Here is a 27,669-nt window from a genome sequence, read left to right as displayed (position 1 = left end):
AGACAAAGATTCCATCCACAACAAGAAAGAAACAAGAGATTATTGGGCACCATTATTGCACAACATATTCTATTTATAGAAATTGTACTCTACTAGACGAGAGATGGTAGGCATCCACTCAGGAACCAAATCAAATAGAGCCTTGGTTTGTTCGAGACCATACCACTACATAGAAGAAACTTGGATGGTGGCCATTTGCAGTCTATAAAGGTATCATCAATAATTCTACACAGGTGCATCATTTGTTTTTTTTTATAAAGGCTCTGTATTAGTTTAATGAAACCAAATTGCCATAGATTGGTGTAATATTTTACAATTGCATTGTTCCTATATTTGTAGTTGTTTGGAAAGAAATTGATTGCTAGTAAATTGGTCTGACCTTGTCAAACAAAGGGAATGATATTTCAATTTGGAATCAAATCAATAATTAAATTATTTCCTACATACAGCAAGATCAGATTGTTTTTCCATTAGCAAATTACTTGGGATTTTACAATAAGCAACCCTCTTAGCAAACCCAACCTCAAAATCTCTGTTGGGAAGCATTATAGCCAAGGCTACAATCTTCCCCACCAATCATCGTATAGCCCAAGAGCCCCGAATGTGAGTACCCTCAAATACTCTATGAATCCTCCCACACATTCGAACTCTCCAAAAGATACTCCATGAAAGACTATGCAATAGAAATTATATGTGGACTCCCCCACGACCCATAGCTGATCCCTCTAAAAAAGTGGCACTGTCAACTATCCAATGCTACTAGATGTATGAGATGAAGAAATAGATTTGCTTCTAGCAGAAGGAAACAAATCACCATGAGAGCTCATCTCCACTGATGCTCTCACCTCCTCCATACCTATTGCACCCATATCCTGCACAGATGTGACTGCCACATCATGACATCCCTCATCCCCAACCATGGAAGCACACTCACCACCAACCACCACAATATGCAACTGAACTAGATTTGTAGTTGGTGTGGAGCGAACATGCTCCAACTCCACAGTCACCTTATCCAAACATAACTGTGACTCCTCGAGAGCCAACTGAGTACATTGGAGCAAGTCCACAGTCACCTCAAACTCCTGGGCGAGCTCAACTACCTCCTCCTCTTTCTCTAACAATGTCTCATAACAAGTGCTACCACACTCTAGAAGGTAATCCATGTCAGCAACTAACTATGAATAATTATGCTTCATCACTCTGACAACCTCTCGAAGCACATGAACTTTTGCCAGGGAATGGCAATTATCATCATGCTCATCTGACATGGGAGCACCCGAACCAAATGTAGCTAGCATCTGACAGATAGCATCATAATGCTCAAGGGATGAAGAAATGTCACTCTCACTCACCTTCAATTGACTAGTCACATGATGCCTTTGTAACCCCTACCTCCTAAGTGTTACATCCCAATTTTTGACCTAATTTAAAATATAGCCATTGAGGTTCACATGAAGTCAGTTGACAGTTGAATTGGTTATAATCCCGTGAAATAATAAGATGGTTAGTCGTTATAATTTAAGATAACAAGCTAGTTGATCATTTATCACGAATTCATGGAATTGAAATGGTTAACCATTATGATTAATTATGATTAAATAATTATTATGATAATATAATTTAACTGCTGAGAATTACGTTGCAGGAAACACGTCGAAGGGGTGGAAGAATTGTCAGAAAAGAATTAGGCACAGGAGCATCACCATCACTGGGCAAATGGGTTGAGAATCTAGCGACTTGAAACATGATACATCTGTGGGACCCGCATGAGCTATTTAAATAAATAAATTGAGAAACATAAAATAATTGAGTTAAAATATAATACATACCTTTAGAGATTGTTTATTAATTCTTATCTTATCATTATAATAAACACTTACATACAAACACATAAATATAAAAATGAAATGGCACCAATAAATTATAATACTATAATCTAATCATGTCACCTCATCAATAGACTTATGTGAACATATATAAGAACGTATTATAATAATAAAATAAAAATTATAACTCTTCAACTCCTTATTTCTTTTCTCTCTACATTTCTTTTCTTTTCAAATCGAATTAATGTTTATGAATTCGAATGGACATCTTGGAAAACCAATAGAAGCCAAGGAGTCTCGACTAGCCTTTAAGAAGCCATGAATCAACCTATTCCATGTTTTTTGCTATGTCTTCCTTCTAAGCCGTGTGAATCATTTAATCCGTGAGTTCCTTCTCAGTCGAAACTTTCATTCTGTCTGCACACCCGTATCATTTTGTTCTATTCCTTGCTCCACCAATGTTTTACATTCCACAACCCAAGTCTCAAAGCTAGCAAGTGAAACAACTTGCCAACAGGGGTTTGGCCAAGGATGGGAGGAGCCACGTCCAAACCAACTGGAATCACAATCATAGGTCATGATTAAATGCAATCGTATTTCATAGGATTCCTTCCTCTGCTAAGCATATGCCCAACTGTACTCGGCTACAAGAAATATAACATATGCGTTTGTGTTTCATAGTTTCTTCCTTCTTTGATTGTTGTCGGCTACATATTGATGGAGCTAAGAATAATGCAAATATGTTTTCATATACATAACTTCTTTCCCTGATTTAAAAGCCCAACCATAGCCGGCTATGCATTGTTAGACTGAGATTAATTTATAATATCTTGTTGTTGGTTCGCTGAATTATATAGACTTCATTGAAGATCTTCATCAATTATCCTTGTGATTAAACATCATTTATGAATTCAAATGGTAGTTGTAAAAACTTGAATAATTGTATGAACCGACATCAATGACCATGTTATCATAATTTCTGAACATGATCAGAATACTTATAGAATCTCTAACACTAAGGAATTCACCGGCAAGATGCCATAGAAATGGTGAAGAGGTCTAAATAAAACAGATTGATCATAATCTTTTAGGCACCGAGGAATTCACCGACAAAGAAGCCATTGAAATGGTGAAGAGGTGGAGTTAACTTGCAAGAAGCAAGAATGAAATCAGATATGAATAACTAAGTAATGAAACACTTAATAGCTCATGCATGATCCAATTATTGTAATCTCCTACTATCAAGTTGAATGGTGTGTTTAGATATCAGGATGCTTAGTGGATAATAAGATGATCCCTGTTTTTTATGGGTAGGGAGGGCCACTCTTGATAGAGATTGTGTGGGGATAAGTTATGGTTCGAGGTTGGGTGGTTAAGCCTTTGACAATGTTTCACCTCTCCCCAAGTTGTTGGACATACAACAGACAAAGATAAGCTATACATTCAATTGTTGTCGAAAACTAGTATTGTTACTTTTATGATGTACATGCAAGATGAAGGTAAGAATAATTGAGTTATATCATTGTTATAGTTATTTCACATTTATATGCGAGAGATAGATTTATTTGATGAATTGATATATCAAACTTTCATTTATATGAATAATAAATATATCTTCTAATCTTGAGTTATTGCCACAGTTAAGCTATCGGAAGAAAAGGAGTGATACAATGGTATCTAAAACCCTAAATGATCCAATGGTATTTAATGCCCTAATTGATACAGTGGTTTGTGATGCCCTAATTTTATATAGTGGTATTTGTGGTCTAATCTGGGTGGTTGCAGAAGCATCCCTACAATGATTTCTTGGTTAGATTCTATGGTATGTGAATTTTAATTTCTATAGTAAATTCTTTGATGTTGTTTTAAGTTCTTAGTTAAGAAATTTTGTTTAACTGATTTTTAACCGTCAATCTCTTTCATATGAACAAAACTGATTTAATTGTCTTCCTATGAAAATGAAGTAATAACTATTTTTCTTTGAGTATGTTAGTTGTTAGTTAAGACCTAGAAAAAACTGGTTGTTACACTAAGCAAGCACAATTTGCCAAACAATCTTGGAATAATTATAAAAAATTGAACCTACAATACTTCAACTGTAGATCCCAAACCCTTATACTTCAGCAAGAGCACAAAAAATCAGAACTTTAGGAAAACATCACAAAGATGACAAAACAAAATAAGATAATCAAATGATCGGATCATTTTCCCATCGAATGGGCTCATATTTATAATCTCCAAACAACACAAGTTTCTCAAATAAACTCCACAACATTAAAATATAATAAAGTGCCATTATAATATAATTTATTATTGCTTTTGGCTCCAAAAACTGACCTTTTCCACCATAACATAATATTCTGACACACAAGGCCATTGTTTCTTGTGCCCACAATTTAAAACTTTTCGACCTGGTTCCAACAAGTTATCATATTGAGGTGACCAATATATGGCACCAACAAAAATAGAAATCTCAACATATTTAGATGAATAATAATTATAATTCACCCATCTTGCGAAAAAAACTATAGAAGTATCAAAATTGAAATCCGACAACATGAGAGTGATCCTGATGAAGAAAAACAGTGAATGAACTTGACCGGGTGACTTACCACAAGAAGACGCCCAAACTAGAAGCCCAAAATGAAAACTGAGCACATCACTCAACTCCTCTAACTCAACTAAGCTCATAGGAACCAATAGTTGACTTACTATAAATATTAAGTTCCTCAAATGAAGCCAAAACACACCATAGGCTACCGGAAAGCATATAACCTTCCCCACTAAGACCCTCAAATCCCACAGTTAGCTCACGAGGGTTGCGATGGTGAATTGATCAAGCCAATTGTAGGAACCTACTAAAAATGGGAACATTACACTAAGGGAGTTGTAAACCACTAAAATTGTAATTGCTAGACTATGGAGGATCTTTCACCTCTGAAACTGCAATCCCTAGACTATGGAGGTTCTTCCACCTTTGAAACAACGCACAAAAGCTCAATTCCAATTGGAATCACAAATACACAAGAAAAGATAACTCCAAGATCTTTTTCTACAATGCCAACCTCTTTATAAAGGACTCCAAGAAGATTCTAGAAGGTTACCATAGGCTGACATGACTTATTATTTACTATTTAATTAATTTTTATTTTATAATTAAAGTAGTGCATATGATATTGTTTAGATTTGGGACCAATTGACCAATTAATTTAATTTTATTGTTTCATAATGTTGGGGATATTACAACTTGTGTTTCTTTTTTGCACCCTTTCTCATTATATGGATAATTGAGGACTAGAGCACGTGACTTGGATGGCTTGAGAATACCCATTGAGATTAATGTTTTCCTATTAAAGCATCAACAATTATGCAAAGGAATCAAATGATAGCATACTATAGGTTATTCTCGTAGTCAACCAATGAGTTTGCAAACTAGAAACAAATATTGCATATTTTGAAGGAAGCTCTCTAGTGTCACACTGGCTCTGGGGGACAAGGGCAAATGATGAGATGGATTTTTGGGACTGGAGAAAAAAGCTTCAAATTGGGGGCGCTAGTGATGTATATATTATATACTAGTACTTCAAATGCTAGTTATGAAAAGATGTATAATAGTATACGAAGTAAAATATCAAAATTGTAAATGCCAAATACTAAAAATAGACTGCACTTGCTAATTACACATTACTAATTACTATTAGAAATTAGAATAATAAATAAAATTATTGAGTCTGGAATTGAAGATTTATATTATATCATAAATATGACAGTAACACCACATAAATTGCAAACATGGAAACATCAACCCCAATTTTTAATTTTATTTAGGGTAGCCACTATAACTAGCAATAATATATGCAACACCAGCTAGAAACCCCCATAAACTACCCATATTATGTTTGCAAATAACCTGAAAAATGTCTTTCAATCAGCCAAAAATGGATTTATTTATCTAATTCACTTGCAAATTTGTTTTTAAATATGATTTAAAACAAGCCACTTTTTAAATGTATTGGTACAAGAGGCTTCTACAAGTCCTCAAGATGCATAGGAGAATCTTGTCTGTCCTCGAGACATTTAGGGGACTCTTGATCATGTCTTGATGGTTCCTAGCCATCCACACATTCTGATGAAGGTTAAGCAGCAATTAAGTGGCAGGGGAGGGGGTGGATGGGGTACAAGAGGGTAGGGATGGGGACTAAAAGTGTTAACAAATTTGAATAAAATTAGCATTGATTTTTCTGATAGGGCCACATGGGCCTACACAGGGGATTAGGGGATTGTACAAGCCTCACCCTAATGGGTTTGTGCCCAAAGTAAGGCTCATTTGGGCTCCTTACAGGGGTTTATGGCTTATTGTGGCTATGACCCAATACAGGGGCTCCATGCCTTGAAAGGTGTTCATGGGCATCTAACCCAAGGTAAATATGTACCTATGTAGGGCACTTTTTTGCACCTTTTTTAAATTTAAATTGTTTAAAACACAAAACAATGTAATGTTTTTTAAATCATAGAAAAGTAATATTAGACACTTATACCTAAGTGCAAAACTATGCAATACTTTTCGGTGCAGAGAATATTTCAATCCACATGAATAGTGGAAGGGTGAATTTTTTTGAGGGCGCAAGATAAAGTTCTTCAAAATCGATGAATCGATTCTCAATTTTTAGGCTCTAGACCTTTTGGATTTGATGTGTCAAATTTGACCCAAAATGCTCCAAAAGTATGGCTACTTTTTTGGGCGGCTTAAACTTCACATACTAAGGCTTGATCCCTAGGCTAAAAGTGTTAAATAGTCAAAGTTGACTTATTTTCTCAAGCTTAATTTCTTCCTTAGTGTGTGATGTTTAAGGGTGGCCCTACTTTTTCGGCCGCCAAAATGCTCAAAAAATATATGCTGCTCCATGATCAAAAAGATGAACGGAGTGTATGCCCCCACATTAAAGTGATTGCAAACACCTTAATGGGAGCAATGACTTTAACTGTAGCATACATACATCCACGAAGGACGTTTCCGCTATGAGATGCCCCCAAGAAGTAGAATATATCAAGGGAAATGAGCACATGACAAAAAGAGAAAACACGAAGGGATCTACCAACTTTAGGGTCAGTATGATCATACGATAATATGTAATGTTATGTCAAGTATGAAATATCACCATTCCCCAAAGGAAGTAGAACTACAACACAATGGAGGAAAAGACACATAAGAGTTATGAAGAAGAATTTTTTGGGCCAATAATATGGAGACAATTTTTTTTGGTGTTTCCATATCATAAGAAACCAAAAAGACAATACAATATCACTAGTACAAAAAATAGCACATGTACAACACAACATGTAACAACATATAGAAGAGAGATACAAATAGAATAATGTATAATTATATGACAGGTTTGATTACTTTATCCTCTTGTGCTAACGGAGCAACAAGGATCTTCTAAAGCAATCTAAATAAAAATAATAATAAAAAGTACAATACGGGGGAAAACACAACACAAAGACTACCGCGCTAAATGAAGTCCACTTCAAGCATTCTACGTGCCCCCCCTCCTTGGTCTGAAATGCTAGGGGAAGGATGACGATTCGTGAGAGGAATGACATCCAATAGAGTAGGAATCACAACCATCTCCAAGCAAGGACTCTGGTAGAAGGATTAGGATCAACAACCATAGGTTTCGAAGAGAGAACAACTATAGGTTCAAGAATAGTAGTTGAAGGAATAGACGAAGAAGGTAAAATAGTTCTAGAAGTGGTAGTTGAAGGGACAGACTAGGTAAGACAGGTGTAGGAGGATTATACTTAAGAAGGCTAAGCTAAAGAGTCTTGTCTACCTTGTATTGTTGATGAGAGTGATAAAGATGATCAGGGCGTGTAGGTGGTTTGTTAGGAAGAGACAGCCAACAAAAATCCATCTTAGCACAATCTCAAGGACATGAAGGTTTGTAAAAGGAATGGTTAACAATGACAATTTCTCCATTATGGGGGAATTTAATGCACTTGTGAATAGGAGAAGCTACAACTTGTATGGAAGAAAGCCATGGAATACCAAGCTTAACTTGAAATTGATCGATAGTGGGAATAACAACAAAGGTAGTATAAACAACCTTTTTTGTGAGAGTGACAAGAAGATTGGAAGATTGATAGAACCTTGACAACGGTAAAGAAAATTGTTACAAGTTTGAGTCTACAAAGGCGATGTATCACAGATATCTTTATGCAGTCGTTTGTTATAAAAATGTTCTTCAGTGACCATTAGGCACCCTAAACATTGTTAGAAAGTAAAGTCCACCAATATAACTGAGGGGGGGGGGGGGGGGGGGGGTGAATCAGTTATGCAACTATTATAACAAGTATCAAACTTATTAATCCTTAACCATATGAGCAATATAATCAGCAACCTTAACAAGATACTCATACACAATAACACTAGATATGTTAATTAGGGAAACCCTTGATTGGAGGGAAAACCCCGGTGGGGATGGTACCCACAAAATGATGTACTAATATAAATATTCTTTGTTAGAGGATTGACCCTGTTAGGAGTCAACAAAAGCACTGATTACATATCAGTCCCTGTTAGGAGACTTTGAATCCCTGTTAGTAGATTCCAACCTTGTTAGGAGTTGTAGAAGGCAGATGGACCCACTATCCAAACAGCTTCAGGGGCAAGATCATTGAACTTACTGTCCAACTGATCTCTGTATTATTCTTTGCACAATAATAGAAATGAACTGTACTTGTACTTCCTCTTCCTTTGTCCTGTCAACCGAACTTCTACTCCTAATCTTGATACAAGATCACCAACTTCACATCTAATAATCCCTTGGATCGCTTACTCGCATTTACCAAATACACTGCTCTTGTTCGCACTATCTCGATCACATTACATACAATCAAGAAAAATACCTTCTCTCATACCATGTCCTCAAAAAAATTCCTTGAATCGGCCTTGAGGCTTTCCCAATTAATTATAATAGGACCACATTAAGATAATTAATAATATTACAATTACACAACACTACCAGTTCAGAGTCTTTACAACTCTTCACATGTGCAACTCCACAACTTGTGCACTTGCTGACATCATCATCAGACTGTCTACTGTCACTATATAACTTCACATATCATGATTGTATCTTTGTAAAGAGATACAAATCAATCATCAGAAACTACTTTTTAGGCATTTTGTTTGCTTACTGCTTTCTGTAAATTAAGCATATCTTCTTTTGACTTGATGCACACTTAACCTTGTCATTAGGATATAGTGTAGAACATGTCCTTAATCACGCTTGACCTAATCATCAATTCTCTCTCTGTACGACCTCATTCTCTATCTGCAATTCTGCTAGTCTTCATAGAACACTGTTATGTTGACATCAATGACAAACACAATCATGAATGCAACATGTCAATCATATCCACATGCTCTGGCAATGCCTGGAATACTCCCTCAAAGGAATACCATCAACATTCATGCTAACAAACATATCAGACTGACTAAAGGTAATAGGAGGTGTTTGTTTAGGTTTAGGTGGAGACGAAATTAGGGTTTGAGGTAGAGACTCAACATGATTAACCGCATGATTAGCTTCTTCTATCCTATCATCATAAGCAATGTTAGATGAAGGAGGTTGATTAATGACATTTTTTGAATGTGAAGGCAAAGGATTAGTGTAAATTTGCAAATTTTGATTAGATGCAACAGATTTAAACATACTATTAACTTAAGCATCAATAGATATGGCATTAGAATCAATAAGGTCTTGAATAACATTCTTAAAAGAATTACATTCTTCAAAGCATAACACCTTTGAGTATCATGACCTGGTTGACAATGGTATTGACAAAAACATTTAAATTAAATGACTTAGGTATTGGTTTGCTAGTGTCAATAGGATGGATAGGAGGAAGTTCAAGAACTCTAGCATGAATCAATTTAGTCATCTCAGGTAAAGATTTGGATAATTGAGTGCACTTGCGATTAGGATGATACGCAAAGGAAAAAATTGCCAGATCTTTAGATGTAGTAGCCACTTGATCAACAATTGTGTTGGTGATCAACAATTGTGTTGGTTGACTTGATTTTGATGAAGTTGTTAGGTTTAGACAACTTGTTTTGATTACTGGCAGCGTCACTCTTATAACTAGAAACAAGAGCCATCGGAGTAGAGCTCTCAAGTTGACTCACTTGTAACTAGTGTTGATGTCTGATAGCTTTTGTTGGATAAACATATGTATATAAGTATATGAGATACAAATATATGAGAGAAATTAGTATAATATATATATGATTAAATATATTATTATATTAATTATTTGATTAACAAATAGACATGTCCCATAAAGGAACATGTCTATTCATGGCTTAACATCAATATAAATGTAAGTGATTGTTGCATTTGGAAAACACACACCAAGAAAGCAATGCTATTACATCTACAAGCGATCCTCAAAAAATAACAACTGATAATGGTGAAGCACTGCACAACGACAATAAAAGGAGTTATACTTGGTAAGGAGAATCTTATCTCTAATGTATTTTTGTAAATTAGAAATAAAGATATGTTGGATATCATGATCAGGCACAGGATAAGATATCTAAGCATACAAATATTTAAATATACCAATAAAATTAGTAACTTTCTCTTTAACAATTTGTTTACAATGCATCAAATCAATCAAAAAAACTTGTGGACCAATATTATTCTAAAATTGTTGAATGAAAGCACTAGCAAGAGTTTGAAAAGAATCGATAGAATAAAGAGGTAGAGAGCAATACCATTGCAAGGCTCTATCCCAAAAAGTGTGAGGAAACAAATTATCCATTGGTCTAGAGTTGAGCGCAAAATCACTACATGTAGTCTGGAAAATCTTAACATGAATCACAGAATCTCCCTTACCATTATAAGTCTCAAGATGAGGAACCTCAACATGTTGTGGGATAACCGCATGAACGATATCTAAGGAAAGGGGACTAACAATGTCACATGTAGGAAATTCATACTTAGATTGAGTGAATTGGGCCACTTGTTGCAACGCAGTGACGATTTGGACTAAGCTACTAATGGTGGGATCAGAAGACACGATAGTAGGCATAGATATATTAGATGTCTTAGGAGAATCATAAGAAGTGGAAGGAAGATGCAAAGATGTCGGCGCAAGATTAGAAGGAACGGGTAAAGGGTTTGGAATATGTAAAAGAAACTACATTATATGAAGGTAAAGAAGAAGGTATGGAAGTAGGAGGAACACTCACGGGAAGTGAAAGGTTAGAAAGACCGACACTTAGAGGAGTGTAGGCTTGTGTAGAAGTCATCATAAGAGGTGGAGTATATGTAGGAATGCTAGAAAGAGTAGTGGAAATCGGAATAGAAGGTTCAACAATTGTGCAAGTTGGAGGACATCCCAACTCTTGAGCACATTGCGTTGAAGGCTTAGCATGAGAATTCATAAGATGAGATATACCATGCAAGATAGAGACATTATTGTCATCATTATTAATAAGCTTCTTAATAGCCTCAATAGCAGCAATACTATCGAGATTTTGATGTTCTTGCACAAGCTAAGTTTCCAATTTATCAAATTCATGAGAGAGCTTATCAACTTGTGAAGGAGGAACTCTTAAGGCTTTATCTTCATCATGGGATGAGTGAGAAGAGTTATGCTCTAGTATACTACTCAGATCTTGAGAAAAGATATTAGTGTCATTATGACTCCTAGGGAGAAAAGAGGAAACATGATCAAAGGAGCCTGTGAGTCTATGGCTTCTCCTAATGGGAATGCTATAAGTTGGACTTAGTATAATTAAGCTCATAAAAAGGGAGATCACAAAAAGAAACTCTAATGAGATCTAACCACACAAGAGATAGCTAAATCTAACTCTAAGATTGAAAAGAAGGAATGCAAGGATTCATGAAAAGAAGGTAAACACCTAATATAATTGTCAAATAAGAGAGATTGCAAGAAAGAAAGATCCAACTCCAAGGAAGAGGGTAAGAGGTTGGAATCACCAAAAGAAGGTAAACACCCAATGTAAACAATCTAACTCCAAAGAGAAAAGGGGGGAGAGGTTGGGTTCACCAAAAGAAGGTAAACGCCCAATGTAAACAATCTAACTCCAAAAAGAAAAGGAGCATGAGGTCGGGTTCACCAAAATGTTTAGTGGTGAAATGGAAGTGCTTTAATAGGATGTAGGCCTCCACTTCACGTGCTATAGCATTCAAAATGTATGTGTAGGGAAAAGGAGAATCTCCAAATATGATTCCTCTTTGAACCCCAAATTAGATTACCAAGGCCCAAAAGGAAGGGATGTCAATACTGAATTTGAATTATGAAAAGGAATGCAATATAAGCAAATGCTCTCTTTGACCTGTGTGTGATTATGTGCATGCATAATTGAACTAATTGATTAAGTAATGTAGATCTAGATTTTAAGTGTATGCAATCAGCCTAATTAAGATACAAAACTATGCTAAAATTATGAATTGAAATGAAATATAAAAGACCCACCTTGAGATGAATAGTGTAAGTTGTGTTTTATCCTTGAAAAGTGCGGATCTAGATCTCTAATTGAAAATTTGACTGTGGATCTCTAAACAAAATGAAAAACCCAAAAAAATCTAGAAACTGATTTTTTGGCCAAGGAGCAGAGAACAGGCCGACCTGGTGGTAACTATTTTGGAACAATTCTCACGAGGTCACCATGTTCCTAGGGCACTGTAACAAAGTCAGCCCAAAATCTTTGGAAAGCTCTCGGAAAATTATTTTTAGATCTGCACTATCCTGCTCTTGCACACATCAATAAATGTTTTTGTTGTTTGGTGGATGAGAGCTTGCCTTGGTCAAGCCCTAGATTGAGGAATCAACCTTAAATTGAGAAATGTAAATGTAAGTAATTGAACAAGATAAATGTAAATATTTACCTTGCTTGTAAAAACCCTTGTCAATAAAGATTTTGCCTTGTATGTTGTAAATGTTGGAATCGGTATGTAAATGTAGGATATCTCCACAAGTTGCAATGGATCTACCATAACCACATCATAGAACCATGGATGTAAATGTGCATCGATGAAGAAGATGATGAAATCCTTGATGTAGATCTCCTCCCTTGACAACCAATAATATGGTAGATCTTGAAGAGGAAATGCTCACAAAGAATCCTTCAATGCTTGATGAAAACTCCTTTTCTTGAATGCTTTGAATACTTGAGCTCCTTGAATGCAAAATATAAATGTAGTGTTCAAGTTGAAGATTATATCATGTTTTCTTATGGTTGTAAAATGAAGGCTCCAAGCCTCCTTATACACTAGTTTTACGGCAGGAAAACAATACAGGCCAATTGGAGAGCAGAAGTTAACAACTTGGAACCTCGAGACTTTTTGGGCTCCGAGCCCCACAATCATTGGGGAAGAGGTCGACTTGGGTCGACCTCTTCTGGACTAGGGGTCCAACACCTCAATCATGTCATTCAAGTGGCATCATAGGGGTCCAACAAGTATCACCTATGCATTCACATGTAAACATCCATATACATGAATGACATTGATGAACATTACATTTGTTGGTCTAGTTGATAACCATTGTATAAGTACTTGTGGGTGAAGTCAAATATTTTTAGCATTTAATAAGGAACCTCTACAAGAGATTAGTGACAATTGTTGTAATACCAACAAATTTCCTTTATGTCCTTTGCAGTAAGAAAAAAATATAGGTCCTTAGATTCTTGTAGAATAATGCAATATTTTTGGAATCGCTTGAGGAAGTTTCCAAAGTTTCAAGGCAATAGCATGTAACATCCAAATGATCACATCATCACCTTCACCACCATGTGCAGTATCATGAAGTGGAACATTGAAGTTATTACAATACAACCTTTTCTTGAGACATTAGTAGGAGGTATAGAGAATTGAGTCCAGTATCTTTCCATATGTTTCAGAGCTAATGAGTGAGAAATATTGATCATGTTTTCATTATAGTTTTCATATACACAACAAATCTACCCAACAACTATTGCATATGAACTAATTACAACACTTGGAAACAAATTAAAGATATTAACTCTTCAACATAATGGAGCAAATTTACACAAACAAATATATAGATCTCTTGGATCCGTGAATCAAGGAAATGATTTGTTCAAGTTGCAAGATTTTGATTCCTAATGGCTCTCAATAAGGAGCAAAATAATTCACTTTTAACTAGTTGTTGTCAATTAGGATTGCGCCTTTAGCAAGATGAAATATCTAGCTATCCTATTGAAACATGGAAACTCTCTTGGGTGGTGGGTTGTCCTAAAATGAGAGATGAATCTCTGGAAGCTAGGTTGGTTCCTAAATAATGATCACCTAAAAACTAAATTTTATGCAAGAAAAGGGATGAGAAGTGAATGAAAATAATGAATACTAACTTAAATGAGGTGATACACTGATGATTTGTATGCAACTTCAATTTTAATAAAACACCAATTACCCAAGATACAAATGATTCACAATACTCAGACAAACATACAACTACAAAAGTGATACTATGCAAGGACCTAGAATCTTCTACTTTGAAAGGAAAACCTAGGCTTTACCAATTTTCTGCAAACAAAATAAGGACACACACAAAGACCTACAATTACAAGTATCGAGATTCTAACATGTAATAAGGAATATAGCTTTAATGAAGGACAAACACAACATAAAAATAAAGAATCCACAATATTGCACGAGAATCAATGAGAAGAAACAGCTAAATCTATATAATCAATGCTGAAAAAATCTCTGCTACAAAGTGCTCTTACAATTAACTCAAAATTTGCAATGTGAAAAAAATTTGAGCCCCAAAGAAGATATCTCATAATGAGGTGAATGTACAATCAATAGAGCTCAAAATCGTATCAAAAATATGCATAGAAACAATAAATCAAAATTGATCCAAACTATGAAGAAACCCTTGAAAATTGCTTTCAACCACCTATCCAATTGATAGATAACTGGAAAATTGCCTCTATCGCCTCAAAATCATGCATACAACCCTAACTCAGATTTCAAAATCAACTAAAAAATATAGCATGTGAAACTCATCAATAGCCATGCAAAATTGTATAAAATAGGCTTTCAAAGCGAATTGCATGCAAATTTGGCCTTAACTATTCAATAATATGCCAAAAATAGCACAAAAATACCCTCAATTGCATGAGAAACCCAAACTATCTCTTTATCTGAGAATGAACTTCATGTAACGTCCAGTTAACTCAAATAGTCTATCTCTGCTAAAAATAGAACTCTTTGCCTTTATTGAAAGACTTAACTGAAAATCACTTCAGATCTTAAAATAGAGTCCTAGCTTCATAGTTATCTTATCCTTTGCATTGCTTCATCCGCTTGTTTCCCCCTTTTTATAATAATTAATATTAACAAAGGCTTTATAATTGTAGCCATTTGATATATTAATTTTACAAGATTTATGCAAATATTTCTTTTTTATCATATTTATCAATATAATGTGTTTGATAAATATTAAATATTATTTATTATTTATTTACTAAATATAAAACATATTAATATTGATAAATATGATAAAAAAGAAATATGATAAAACATTTTATAAATTTATATATATATAAAATGATAAAATAAAACATCATTTGATATATATAAGAATTTAATGAAATGTGTTTATAGAATATTTACACTCTCTTCGCATACAGACCCAAAAGTATATCAAACCAAATTTAATTTGATCAATGCAAAAAAAGGTGGAAGTCAAAGAACATATGGTTTCATTCATTAGGTGCATGCTTTTTGGAAGGAGAAGAAGGGTTTTGAGAACCCTAGCCAGCATCATACTGTTTGCGATTTTTTGGACGCCATTATTCTTCATGGTTTTGGTTGTGAGTTCCATTTCTCCTTCTCTAGCTGAGAGTGCTAATGTCATGGCTGTCTTGGTTGTTGTCATTCATGGTTCTTGATTTATTTCGTGAGTTCTTTCCCTCCATTTCGTTGCTATTTCTACTATTGGGCATAGATTTGGCTACCAGCTATAGCGATGAGTGCTAGGTTTGTTATGGGTTGCTCATTGTCCCTCATGTTGGACTGTTGATGCGTGAGTTTCATGCTTGTTCACGGGTTCCTCCATTTCTTCTAAGATATTGGTTGTCGTATTTGCTCCATATCTTCATTTGCTCTATTGTGAATGTGTTTGTTATGGGTTGTTGCCGTGAGCTCTTCCTCATGCTGGGTTCTTGATGCGTGAGCTTCTTGGAGAGTTCTAGGTTGATGTGTCTTGGATGCCATGTTTTTGGATATTATCCTTTGGAGCCGTATTTCCTATTCTTTGTTGTAAGTAGGTTTCTCCAATTCTGTTTTGGGTTTCTCCTTTTCCTTTATTGACTTATTTGTTGGTTGCTGTGAGGGCATAGTTGATAGTTCTGCTATTGAGTATCAGACTAATATGATCTTTATTTTCTACTATATTTGCTTTATAAATTGCTGAGGCTGATCTGTTTCTATCTGCCATGACTACTTGTCCATGCCATGAGGGTTGTTCTTCAAATTTTGTGGCTAATATTTCTGATACTTAGCTGTCATTTTCCATTTTGTACTCTATGATTTTCTGTTGTAGCTGATGCGTGAGTACTGGTTACTTTCTAACTTGTGAATAAAACACAATTCCCTCTGTTGTTATTGCTTGAATGCATTATGATTGTAAAAGCATGAAGAAAACACAGTTCCTTTTTTGCCTTGTTAAGAAAATAAACAGTCCCATCATTACTTGTAATTTTTTGTTTTGAAGATGATTTTTCCATTTTTCTTGTTTCTCCATATTCCAATTGATTGAAGACTCATTCCAGCATTGTTTGAATGAGTCATATACCTTGATTACAAAAGAAGGAATTTCTCCATAAATAACAATTACCTTATCCATGAAATCTGTCCCAAACTGTGTAACATAATACTTATTTTCTGTACATACACTTATTGCAGTCTTCAACGCTATTTCAGATTTAATTATTGATAAACGAATGGTAATTAATTTGTATATTTGAAACATTTGTGGCAATAATGAGGAGACACTCATGTCTTATTGTATTACTGTCCCAATTTATTATCCAACATATGAGAGTTCAAACTGTAAATGATTTCTTTCCAGCCAATTAAAGAACACAAAGTCTTATTGTTGCTTCTTGTAGCTTTATTTAGTTTCATTACATATCTCAATCTTTGCCATAAAATCTAAGATTTGATACATCTTTTACTTCCTGTTGTACATGCTTGAAAACTTTATCTTTGATTGTGCACTTGTAGACTTCTAATCCCTCCATGAGTCAACTGAAAGGTTTCATACTTATAATTTATGTATGTCCCTTTGACAATCTCCCCATGTCTTCAATCTTCTACTATAGTTCAACAAGAAGGTTCCATACTTATAATTTATGTATGCCCCCTCAACAGTCTTCCCATGTATTCAATCTTCGCCTCTACATGATTTGACCAGAAGGTTTCACGCTTGTAGTTTATGTGTGGCCCCTTCGGTAATCTCTTCAGTCCTTCAATCTTGGCCTCTACATGATTCAATCGAAAGGCTTCATGCGTGTAACTTATGCATGATCCTTCAACAACCTCAAACTTGATACCTGTACCTGCACATGAAACAAACTTATTAGCATAAAACCTGCTTTGCTTTTAGATATTTCTCTTGCCTTTGCATCTTTTAATGCTTTTATCTGAATAACCATGTTGTAAGAACATTAAGTAGTGTAGAGATAATTGGAATGATTTCCATTGCTCAGTTCATATGAACTGACCCTCCTCTTTTACATTTTGCAGGTCTATTCCCAGATGGAGATGCGAGCTCAAATCTTCTTCAACATTCAGATCAACAATCCTTCCATCGAGGCAATAGAGGCTCTACCCCTTATTTCTCTAGTACTTTTTTGTTTATGCAATGTGTTTATTCAGATATTATATTAGGAGTTACCACGACTTGTGTGGTATCTGAATACATTATATCAAGTACTGTTTAAAATTTGAACATTTTGTACCTTATCAAAATAGTTCTGAAATATGTTTCAATAAAGTGTACTATTTTGGTACTTGTATGTATTTTGAATAAAAAATGATCAATTTCTCTTTTTTAGTAATTTTTGTACTTTACATTTTGCATCCAAACCATTTTGTAATATGTATGATCAGCAACTTAAAACACCTAGCGCAATATATAGGCAAGCTTATCATAGCAATTTAGGAGGTAGGCTAAATTGGTAACACTAGCATAATAAATAGAGTGTAAACCAACCCAGACTAGCTAAGAGTCAACCGAGTGCATAAATCAAGTGACATTATTGATTGATACAACTATCTTAGTGTGCTTAAAAAGACAGATAAATAAAATTTGTAATTATTCTAGCGTAGTGAACTAACATGTACCTAGTTGTTTTGACTTAAAGTGAAACACTATATTATACTCGGATCCAAGTACAATAGACTGATGTTTGGACAATCATAAATGTGACTCAATACCATTAGGCAGAGTAAAGAGCATAAAATACTCACACTCGAGTAACTCTAAGAGCACTTTGGCCCTATCAAATAACCCAAACAAAAATAATGCTGATTAGTTATGACATCAGCATGCAACAAATGGAATTCCAGATTAGGTGTCTAAGCCTTGAGAACTATCATATTTGATAGCGCCTACAAATATAAAAAAGAAAATTCAATGTTTCAAAACAACCCCAATATAAGGTCATCTATGACTATAAGTAAACAATTACACTGGTTAATATGAGATAAAATGATTTCTTTTAAAATAATTCAGTTGTTAAATACTTTCTCTTATATTTGAAGACCCTAACACTTAAAAACTAAGGATAATGAATGTACCACAAAAGTGATTCATATGAAGAAAATAATGTTCGAGTATCATCAATAGCATGTGAATGCCAAACTAATTTCCTTTATTTTCAGTAAGAAATGAAGAAGAAAACCAGAACTTATTTCCATTTACAAAACCAAAATAAATCTGTTTTAATTCTTAAATCCAAACCTAAAAGTTGACTACTCCCGTTTAAAGTATAGAAAAGCACCGCTTTCAAGTACCTGAAATAGTGAAAAGAGTGCAAAGTTTGCATAATCGAAGTATGCAAGACTCTGCAAATCAATCTTTGGATACTGTTCTTTTCGAATATTATCCACTGACAAATGCTGAAAATAATCCTCATAATCTTCCAAGAATTGTTCCTCTAAATGCTCATAAGGAGGTAACACTGGAGGCCCTATATTAATGTCTTCTTCAAATGCAGAAGATTGGCCCAAACTCACTTTTGTATCTGATGTTGGACTTTCTGAATAAGAAAAATCAATAGGTTTCGTTTTCAGATTTGTAACTGAATCTGTAGGAAACCAATATTCAGCATGGGAAGCCCCAGAATCTGATATCACATTTTTATCTTCTGTAGAATGAGATAACAGATCAGAATTATCAGAGTTATCAATCTTTGGAACAATGTCAAATTCATTATTTGCAGAGCATGAAGTATCAGTTCTTGAATATCGATTGTGTTTGTCCTGCAAACCAAGAAACAAAATATCATTTAATTATACCGCAAACAGTTGTTGACATTCTGGTAGTGAAATCAAACCAGTCCAATGGAAGCAACCTATTATACATTGATCATCAATAATCAGATAACTGTCAAAACTTCAAATGAGATATGGATTAGACTGCAACCACACATGTGAAAGCAAATTTTTGTCTTAAGGCAATATCTTAAACATAAGATCTTACAACTGCAATTTCATGAATTTTGTGAGAGTTCACTGAGGGACATTGGATGGTGAAAACTAAATTTATAACAACTTTTGATTAGCATGCAATATCTAACAAGCTCTTGGGTGATTTGTAAGGGCTTTGGCCACCGTATATCAGCTTGTAAATCTATTTCAAGTGAAAATGAGAACAATAAATGGTCTCAAATAGAAAAAATCTAAAGACGCCAATTCATAGAATATCCTGTTTATTTTCCCTTGATTAGCTTAGTTACAGAAATGCGATCAAGAAGAATTCTGTCACATTAATATACTTTTCTGTGTGACCTCTGAGTGGAGTCTATGATGCATTGAGTATGTTAGTGGCATTTTCTCAACTTAAATACTTAAATACTAAGGATTTGATACGAACATTCAAGCACTTGCTGGGAGATCCCAAAAAGGAGTTTCATAAATAGGAGCATTTCTAGTTTCCTTTTGTAGAAGGCATTTGCAATTATCTGGGATTTTAGGTAGATTTTATTATGTTTATAAAACTTGTTATGGTAAGATATGCTTATAGGACAAGGGATTTATAAAGTAAGCACCATTGTAAGATTCTATACTTGTGTTATATACTATTTCTTTATAACGTTATCACAATCTCTATGTCGAGCCAAAATTTGTTGGAACTAAATTCCCCACCTGATGCAATCAAGGTTAGAGGGTCCAAAATGAATTGTCTAACCTTGAAACCAAACATACAAAATGCAACGCAAAATTGAATGTGGAAGGGCACAAAAACTTGTATTATTAAAATTAGAAAATCAACATGCTCATAATCTTACATTCGGCCTATTGTCCCCACATAAAAGTTAATAGGACGCCATGGGCTTATTACGGTGACGTTATCCAAGAACTTCTCAATCTGCTCCACTGGTGTTTGTGGCAATTGTTGTGGCATGGTTTTCTATATCATCCTTTGGTGGTCCATGAAATTGATAGATGTCCACAATATTCAAGATTAGTGGAAATTGAAATGTCCACACCCTCTAGTAACTCAACTTTGTTGTCGGGAATAATGATATGTTGTTGTCTAACATGTTATTAAGAGTTAACTATATCGTTGGTTGTTACTATGGCCAAGGGGTAGGTAGTTATGGTCGTGATGGTTCACATTGCACTCCCTCTAAGGTTTATATGTACACTCTCTTAGATGAAAGAGATCGTCATTGGTATCATTTTCAGTATTTGTCATTTTCACTGTTGTGGAAACCATAATCAGATGTAAACTTTGATTGACATTAATGGAAGAAATGACAATTCTTTGATATTACATTGCACTTATTTGTATTTTTTATAATCCTTCTATCAGTAGTATGCATTAATTCACTTTACTTGTAGGCAGTAAACATTTGGCACCATTACCTCTACAATATCGGGAAGTGATGGAGTGTGGATGGCAAACAAAAAGCAATGGGGCAGCCAGTAGAGTATGGTGAAAGTAGACACCAGGAGCAAGAAGAGGAAAACTATTTGAAGGCAAATGGGCATTGGCATGGGACTTTATGACATTACTATAGACATCTATCGAAACTCATGTTAGGAAAGCAACCACACAAGAGAAGTACTAGAGAGTGTTGTGTGGAGTGCCCTCAGAGTGAGTCCGCTAGTAGATTAGTTGACATGACATCTCCCTTGATTGTTGGCACAAACATTCCTTGCCCTTCAAAACCATCAGGAGGAGGTCAACAAGGAGAACCGAATGCAACAAATCCTACAAGACGGTCATCAGTGAAGGGAGGAAGAAGTAAGGGATGAAACTCGTCAAAAGGCAGACATGAACTAAACTCTTGATGGTAAATATGAATAAAGAAGAACATAGAGGGTTATGATTATGTCCGTATGGTGACATGCATTGTACATAAATAATGAATTAATAAAGTGTTCGTGATTATATCATGTGTTATTTTCTTTTGCATACACAAAGAATGAATTTATGCCAAACCAGTCAAATAAAGATAAAAATAAAAAAGAACACGTAGATGAGTGGGAGGCTATCGAGGAGACTTGTAGAGGGACTACTGAAAGAGGTTCTTAGTGAAGGTGAGGTCATGGGTGGCAGACACCGAGAGATGTTTGGTAGAGAGGACCATGGTGAAGAGTTTGACGATAAGGAACACTATGTGGTGAACAAAGAGGAAGATTTCATCAAGGAAATGAGAAGTCGGTTCGGGAACTTAACTCTAACCCTATGAGTAGAAGCAAGGGAAATCCGAAAGGAGGAGGGAGAAGAGGTCGAGGGTAGAGGTGTGAGGGATACTAGTGCAACCATGAGTGTCAGAGGGACACGGGGGCACGTGAATCAAAGCAATCTACCAAGCTTGAATACTTATAGTTCGGGGATACCAAGCTTGGGGATACCAACACAACCGATAACTAGAATAGTTATAATGGCACAAAAGCAAAAGTTACCAAAATTTATAGGCAATGAGAAAGAGTATCCTATACAACACTGTAAAACATGCGAAACAATTTGGACAACCAATGGAGTAACAAACTGTAATGAGTGGACAAAACAATTTCCAGCAATGTTGCTTTGAGTGGTCATCTGCGGAGACTCTAACGTGGATCAACCACAAGTCTCTACATGGACAACCCTTAAAAAAGCATTCTAGACAGAATTCTAGTTTCTCTAAGATGACAATGAGATCAATGTTGAAATCTACAATACTAATCAAGCAAAGGATGAAACTGTCTAAGGGTACACTCGGTGGCTAAAGAAGTTGGTTTGGAAGATAGAAAGCTTGCTAGCAGATGGGCTGAAAAAGCGTTGGTTTATTGAAGGATTAAAACCCTCCCTCAAGAGAAAGATGAAGATCGTACCACCACCATTGTATGTTGATGCATACAACACGGCCATGAACTTAGTGAAAGTAAAAGAACGAAGAAAATGGGAAAAAAATCGTCCAATGACGTTGATTCTTTGAGCTAGAGCAATGACAAAGAATCGAATAAGAAAATCCAAGCCCTAGAAAAGGGACATATTTCACATGATGAGAAAGTTTACAATGATGAAGGGTAGCACCAGCTGGAACGAGGATGGTGACCTATGGTGTATGGAATGCAAGGAGGAAGGCCACACCAAGGGTGCATGCCCAGAGAAAGTGTTTATGACATTTTCCAGATAAAGGATCATTCCATGAAGGAATGCCCATATAATATAAAGACAGAGACAACAAGTCTTGTTGAGAGAAGAACCGTCCACCTCGACAACGATGATGAACATACAACCCAACAACACTATGGCATCATCTAGCGGCTATCAAAACAACCGACAAGGAGGAAGGAGCAACAACAATAATAACACCAATAATAACAATAACATTGGCCAAAATTGCATTTAGAATTAATTATGGACAGCGAATGATACAATGTTGTGCATGTAGTCAATGGGGGCATTTTGCCAAAGACTGCTTGAGAGAGTAAATACTAAAATTCCTTTGTAAGTGGTGTGGTCCAAGAGACCACAAGGATGCAAATTTTCCAAAGTCTAGGGTGAATTTGTTAAACATTGAAAGGGATGGTACAGAGGAAGGGGTGCTAGCAGTCATCGAAGGGCAAGGAAAGAAGGTCACCTATCTGCATCCCACTACATAGAACCAAAGGGTATACAAAGAAAAGGTGGATGTCGAGAAGGAAATGATGGCCAAGAGGAGGGAGACACATGACACGACAAGCACCTCACGATGAAGTCAAGCTAAGTGAAATATAATAAGGCAAATAATGACCCGATGTTTCCGGCAGTTTACACATGTAGACATCCAGCGGTGGTTGAGATGGACATCCTTGGCACCAACTTGATGGACACCATCATTTAGAGAGGATTGGGTGTTAATGTCCTACTCGAGGAGACATGGAAGAATCTAGGGCGACCTACACTGTGGCCGCCAAATTTCAATCTCGTAGGTGCAAACCAACATGGACTCAAACCTATCAATACGCTGATGGCACAAAGGGTAATGATCAACACCCAATTGTTCATTTTGGATTTTGTGGTAATCCCCCTGAAGAGAAAGGGGTGTGATGCAATTCTCAATAGAAGTTGGTTGGTGCAAGCAAAAGTAAACCATGATTGGAAGAGGAACACCCTGTCCATGGAGAGTAGCAGCAAGAAATTTGCAATTGATCTGAAGACCCAAATGGTGAGTGAAGACTTATTGTCTTTATCAGAGTTAGAAGCGGAGGAAGAAATGGATGAAGGGAAGTGACACATGGAGCCCAATGAGGAAGGAGTTCTCAAATTGGAAGGATGCTTGGAAAATGACTTGGACTCAATGAATGTTCTATTCCATTGGAATATGGAAGATTATGTGTTGTTTCAGTGCAACATGCTCTAGGTGGATGAGGGGGTAGAAAAGGATGCGTTTCTACTTGAGTACGGAGAGTACAAGGAGGGGGAGGCTTGGGTGAGCGAAACCCCAGTACACAAATTCAAAAAGTTAAAACGAATCATAAATGGGGAGCCCTCCTTGAATCTTTTATCTTGCTTTCTTCACTATACATATTCACTAAACCTTCTTTCCTATTATGTTTAGAATATCTCTGAATTTTTAATTATTGTTGCAAGTATCCAAAATGAGACAAAATGGTGAAAATGTCAATAAATTGATGACTCAAGGATATCATCTTAGGTTTAACTTCGGAGAAATGACAGAGAAATATTTGCCACTGTTCTTACCCCGAACGATCAGTACTTGATTCGTTGTGGTGTACTACATGATGTCCAAAATCAGGAGATGTATGTAGAATTGAGCCAAATTGAGCGTAGTTTTGAGCCCAAAGATTTGGTCTATCTTTGATTGCAGCCCTACAACCAGTCTTTGTTAAAGAGAAGTGGAGCGAAGACTCTTAAGCCTCACTTTTATGGACCCTACAGAATAATTTGGAGGATAGGAGAGGTAGCCTCTGAGTTGGAGTTTCCAAAGGGAAATCAGATTCACAATGTGTTTCATGTCTATTGCCTCAAGAAGGCTCTTAGGCAGCGTGTCATAATCTATGAGGAGCTTCCATCACTTGATAAGGAGGCAAAACTTGTTGAGATGGAGAGGAGGCTCAGGTTACACACAATCAATGAGTATCTTGTTAGGTGGAAGGACTCACCAGCTAAGGATGCCATGTGCGGGAGAGCAGATTTTAGAGCATCCTAATCTGAAATTGTCTGTCAGCAAGCAATTCTGGGAATGGGAGACTGTCATGCCCCTCTTTACCCAAACTTATTTTTATTTTTTCCATTAGATCTTTTGGTCCCTTTAGAGCTAATGGGGCTCATTTAGGGGGGCACACTTGTGCACCACCTTTGCATAATTAGGATCTATTTTAAATTCATGTCTTTTGGGCACCGATTTAGGTTAGCCAACCCTATTAATTTTAGGTGTTAAGAGGTTCATATAAAAATGCCTTCGATTGTAGTTCACCATCACCATTCAGCATTACATATTCTTGTGTTTGTGATTCCTAGTTGGGAATTCAAATTGGAGTGCAGTTTCCGAGGTGAGACATCCTCCCTAGTTTGTTATTTCTCCAATTAGGTGCAGTCACTTCATGACCTAATTGGACTAATACCAGAAATACATCCTATTGCAGTTCTGTGATATCAAGCTTGATCAAGGTTCATCATTCACAGTGGTCTCTCTTCTTGTTCGGCATTCATACTATAGTGATTACTTGCAGCTGTATCTTATTTCATAATCGGGGATCAGACATCTCATGTTCAGCGTCCATCATTGGATTCAAATCACAAGCTCAGAGGAGTAGGTGACAATACCTTGTAAAGTACACTCGCAATCATCATCACAATTACACACCAGTGTTTTCCATGTTTATTACACACCAGACTGATTTGAGCAATGCAGAGGGGAGGGGATTACTGTGTGAAGATACTCACCGATTATCTTTGCAATAACCATGTTCATATTTTAAGATTGGATTCTGATTACGATATCATCATTTGCCAATGACCTATACAGAGGCTGCAATCTCATCGATCTCAACCCCTGTGACATCGGACTCCTGTGATTCCCAGAGACTTCATCCACACAGGCACTCCGTCTGCAAGAGTCAATTGAGATCATAGAAGGTGATAACCTTATTTAGAGGAAGGCACTGCGTCTACCAGCAGTATAGTTCAGATCAGCATCGACAATATATAAATTCAGAGCATTTCCCTGATAACAGTTCCATGACCTCTGAGTATTTGGCAAATGCATACAATCATTATCATTGCTGCGGTGCTTGAGGCTCTACAACAATAAAGAGACAGAATGTACACTCTGACAAGAGCATTCAATATAGTGACAATTATATTTGATCACAGAGTTTCCTATGCAATTCAGATCTGCACATTAGCAAAATTCTGAGCCGAGAACTTCATTCTTGCCTTGAACTTGTAATCGTTATCTGTCCGTGAATTTCAACACAGATCAATCCGTAGTAGACAGTTGTAATTCCAATATTGCAGATAGAGTTGCAATGTCAATGTCTCTGTTTTGCCGCTCCATTATTGTGCAATTTTTACTACTGTTGTGAGTGTGGGATATTTCATAACGGTAGGTAAGATTGGTTTTATAATAAGACAAGACGGCTGAGTAATGTAAGAGGGAGAATCAATTTAAGTAATTAAAATGCAGCCTTTGTCCCACAGCGCCTCTACATTCATCTAATGTCTGCATATAACTTTTACATCGTAATTATTATCCTCAATCTGAGCAGTTTCTATCCCGCTTGATGAGAACACGTTAGAATTCACATAATATTCAGCTACGCCAAAAGCTCAACCTCATAATTTACAAATCCCAGAGATTTGGTAGATTAATCAAATATATAATCCTTTTAAAGAGAAATCAAATATTCAGACCTCAAGTGGACTATTTCTAAAGCCATATCGACAAATAACATCGAATTCAAGCTTTCCAAAAGTCAAATATGGTCACAATTCCCTTCTCTATAACTGCAGTCCCTAATTTCTGGCGCACATGAAAATAAAAATTCTCAAAACAGACGTGAAAAACCTTCAAATCCAAGGATTTCAGGGAACTGCCGGCAGGATCAGACATTCTTTTGAAGCTTGAAACATTTGCAGTCCAAACTTTCAGATACTAGCCCACAAGTCACCGTAAAGATCCGCTGATTTTTGAATGAAAAATCATACATCAATTTGAAACTTAAACTCTCTAATCCAAGTTTTCTAATATTTGCCAAAATCGACCGCAACGAGCCGCTAAATTTAAACAAGTCCTTTCCCCAGCACAGCCATAACATACGTCGATGTTAAAATCTGATACAGCGTGCGAAAGTAAACCTTTCAATATCACTATCATAGGCTGTAAAGATCTAATGCTCCTAATAGACGTGGAAATCTTCAAAATTGATTGTTTCAAACGTCGTTTTGAAGCTTAAGACACAGTGAATTCAAATATTCCAAGCCTTTCTCAAAATTGTCTAAATCTTAGCTGTGAAAGCGTTACATAATTCAATTTTCAAGTCCTAGTCAAAGTTTTCTAAATCTTAGCTTAAGAAAAGTTACATAATTCAAATTTCAAGTCTTAATAAATTTTTTTTAAATCTTAGCTCTGAAAACGTCAGAAGTTGATTCAAAGGGAGATCAATATACGACTCGTAACAAAATAATCATGTTCGGCAAAGCAAAAATCGAATTCAGATGACCTGAGAACCTGCCGAAAAACTAACTTTGCTGCGGAGTTGTGAAAGCTTCTTCGTCAACATGTCGTTGCCGGCTCGCACTTTCCGCAGAGCTCGTCAAATTTGCTTTGATTATTATTATCGTTAAATGTGTTTTGCGTACCATGTAAACATATTATGACAAGCCGTATCCTTTTTGACATAGGAAACAGAGAGGTAACATTTATATTTTATGTAATACGTATTATGGATGTACAAGGTTCAATATTTGTCGTATCTTTTATTCTAACTGCTCGGAATGGTATACATGGTAGATCATCTACCTTGACACTTTCAAGGGCATTAGGAGAAGGTTAATGTTATTGGCCAATTATTTATAATTAATCGTCAAAACAATATTTTTA

At 35.8% G+C, this 27,669-nt stretch overlaps 1 protein-coding gene and 1 long non-coding RNA gene across 3 annotated transcripts in view; one reads left to right on the top strand and one right to left on the bottom strand.

Annotated features, from left to right (window-relative positions):
- Positions 1 to 18,054, top strand: part of LOC149574756 (uncharacterized) — a 121,688-nt gene extending 103,634 nt beyond the window's left edge. Inside the window, exon 3 of the long non-coding RNA XR_016360090.1 lies at positions 17,645 to 18,054. This is a non-coding gene — a long non-coding RNA (uncharacterized LOC149574756). The remainder of the gene's footprint in view (positions 1 to 17,644) is intronic.
- Positions 1 to 27,463, bottom strand: part of LOC149574755 (uncharacterized) — a 131,131-nt gene extending 103,668 nt beyond the window's left edge. Inside the window, exons 1-2 of one of the 2 annotated variants that reach the window (XM_089814571.1) lie at positions 27,290 to 27,463; positions 18,917 to 19,384 (exon numbers count right to left, since the gene is read on the bottom strand). In XM_089814571.1, the coding sequence (XP_089670697.1) occupies positions 18,917 to 19,384; positions 27,290 to 27,349 (528 nt within the window). In that variant the 5' untranslated portion in view covers positions 27,350 to 27,463. The remainder of the gene's footprint in view (positions 1 to 18,916; positions 19,385 to 27,289) is intronic. The other variant, XM_089814572.1, reaches the window with a different exon arrangement.
- Positions 27,464 to 27,669: the final 206 nt, after the last annotated feature.

Source organism: Cupressus sempervirens, chromosome 2 (assembly GCF_028749045.1).
Source record: "Cupressus sempervirens isolate cs-2001-9-10 chromosome 2, ASM2874904v1, whole genome shotgun sequence".
Taxonomy (NCBI): Eukaryota; Viridiplantae; Streptophyta; class Pinopsida; order Cupressales; family Cupressaceae; genus Cupressus; species Cupressus sempervirens.
This window is presented reverse-complemented; position numbering and strand designations above follow the sequence as displayed.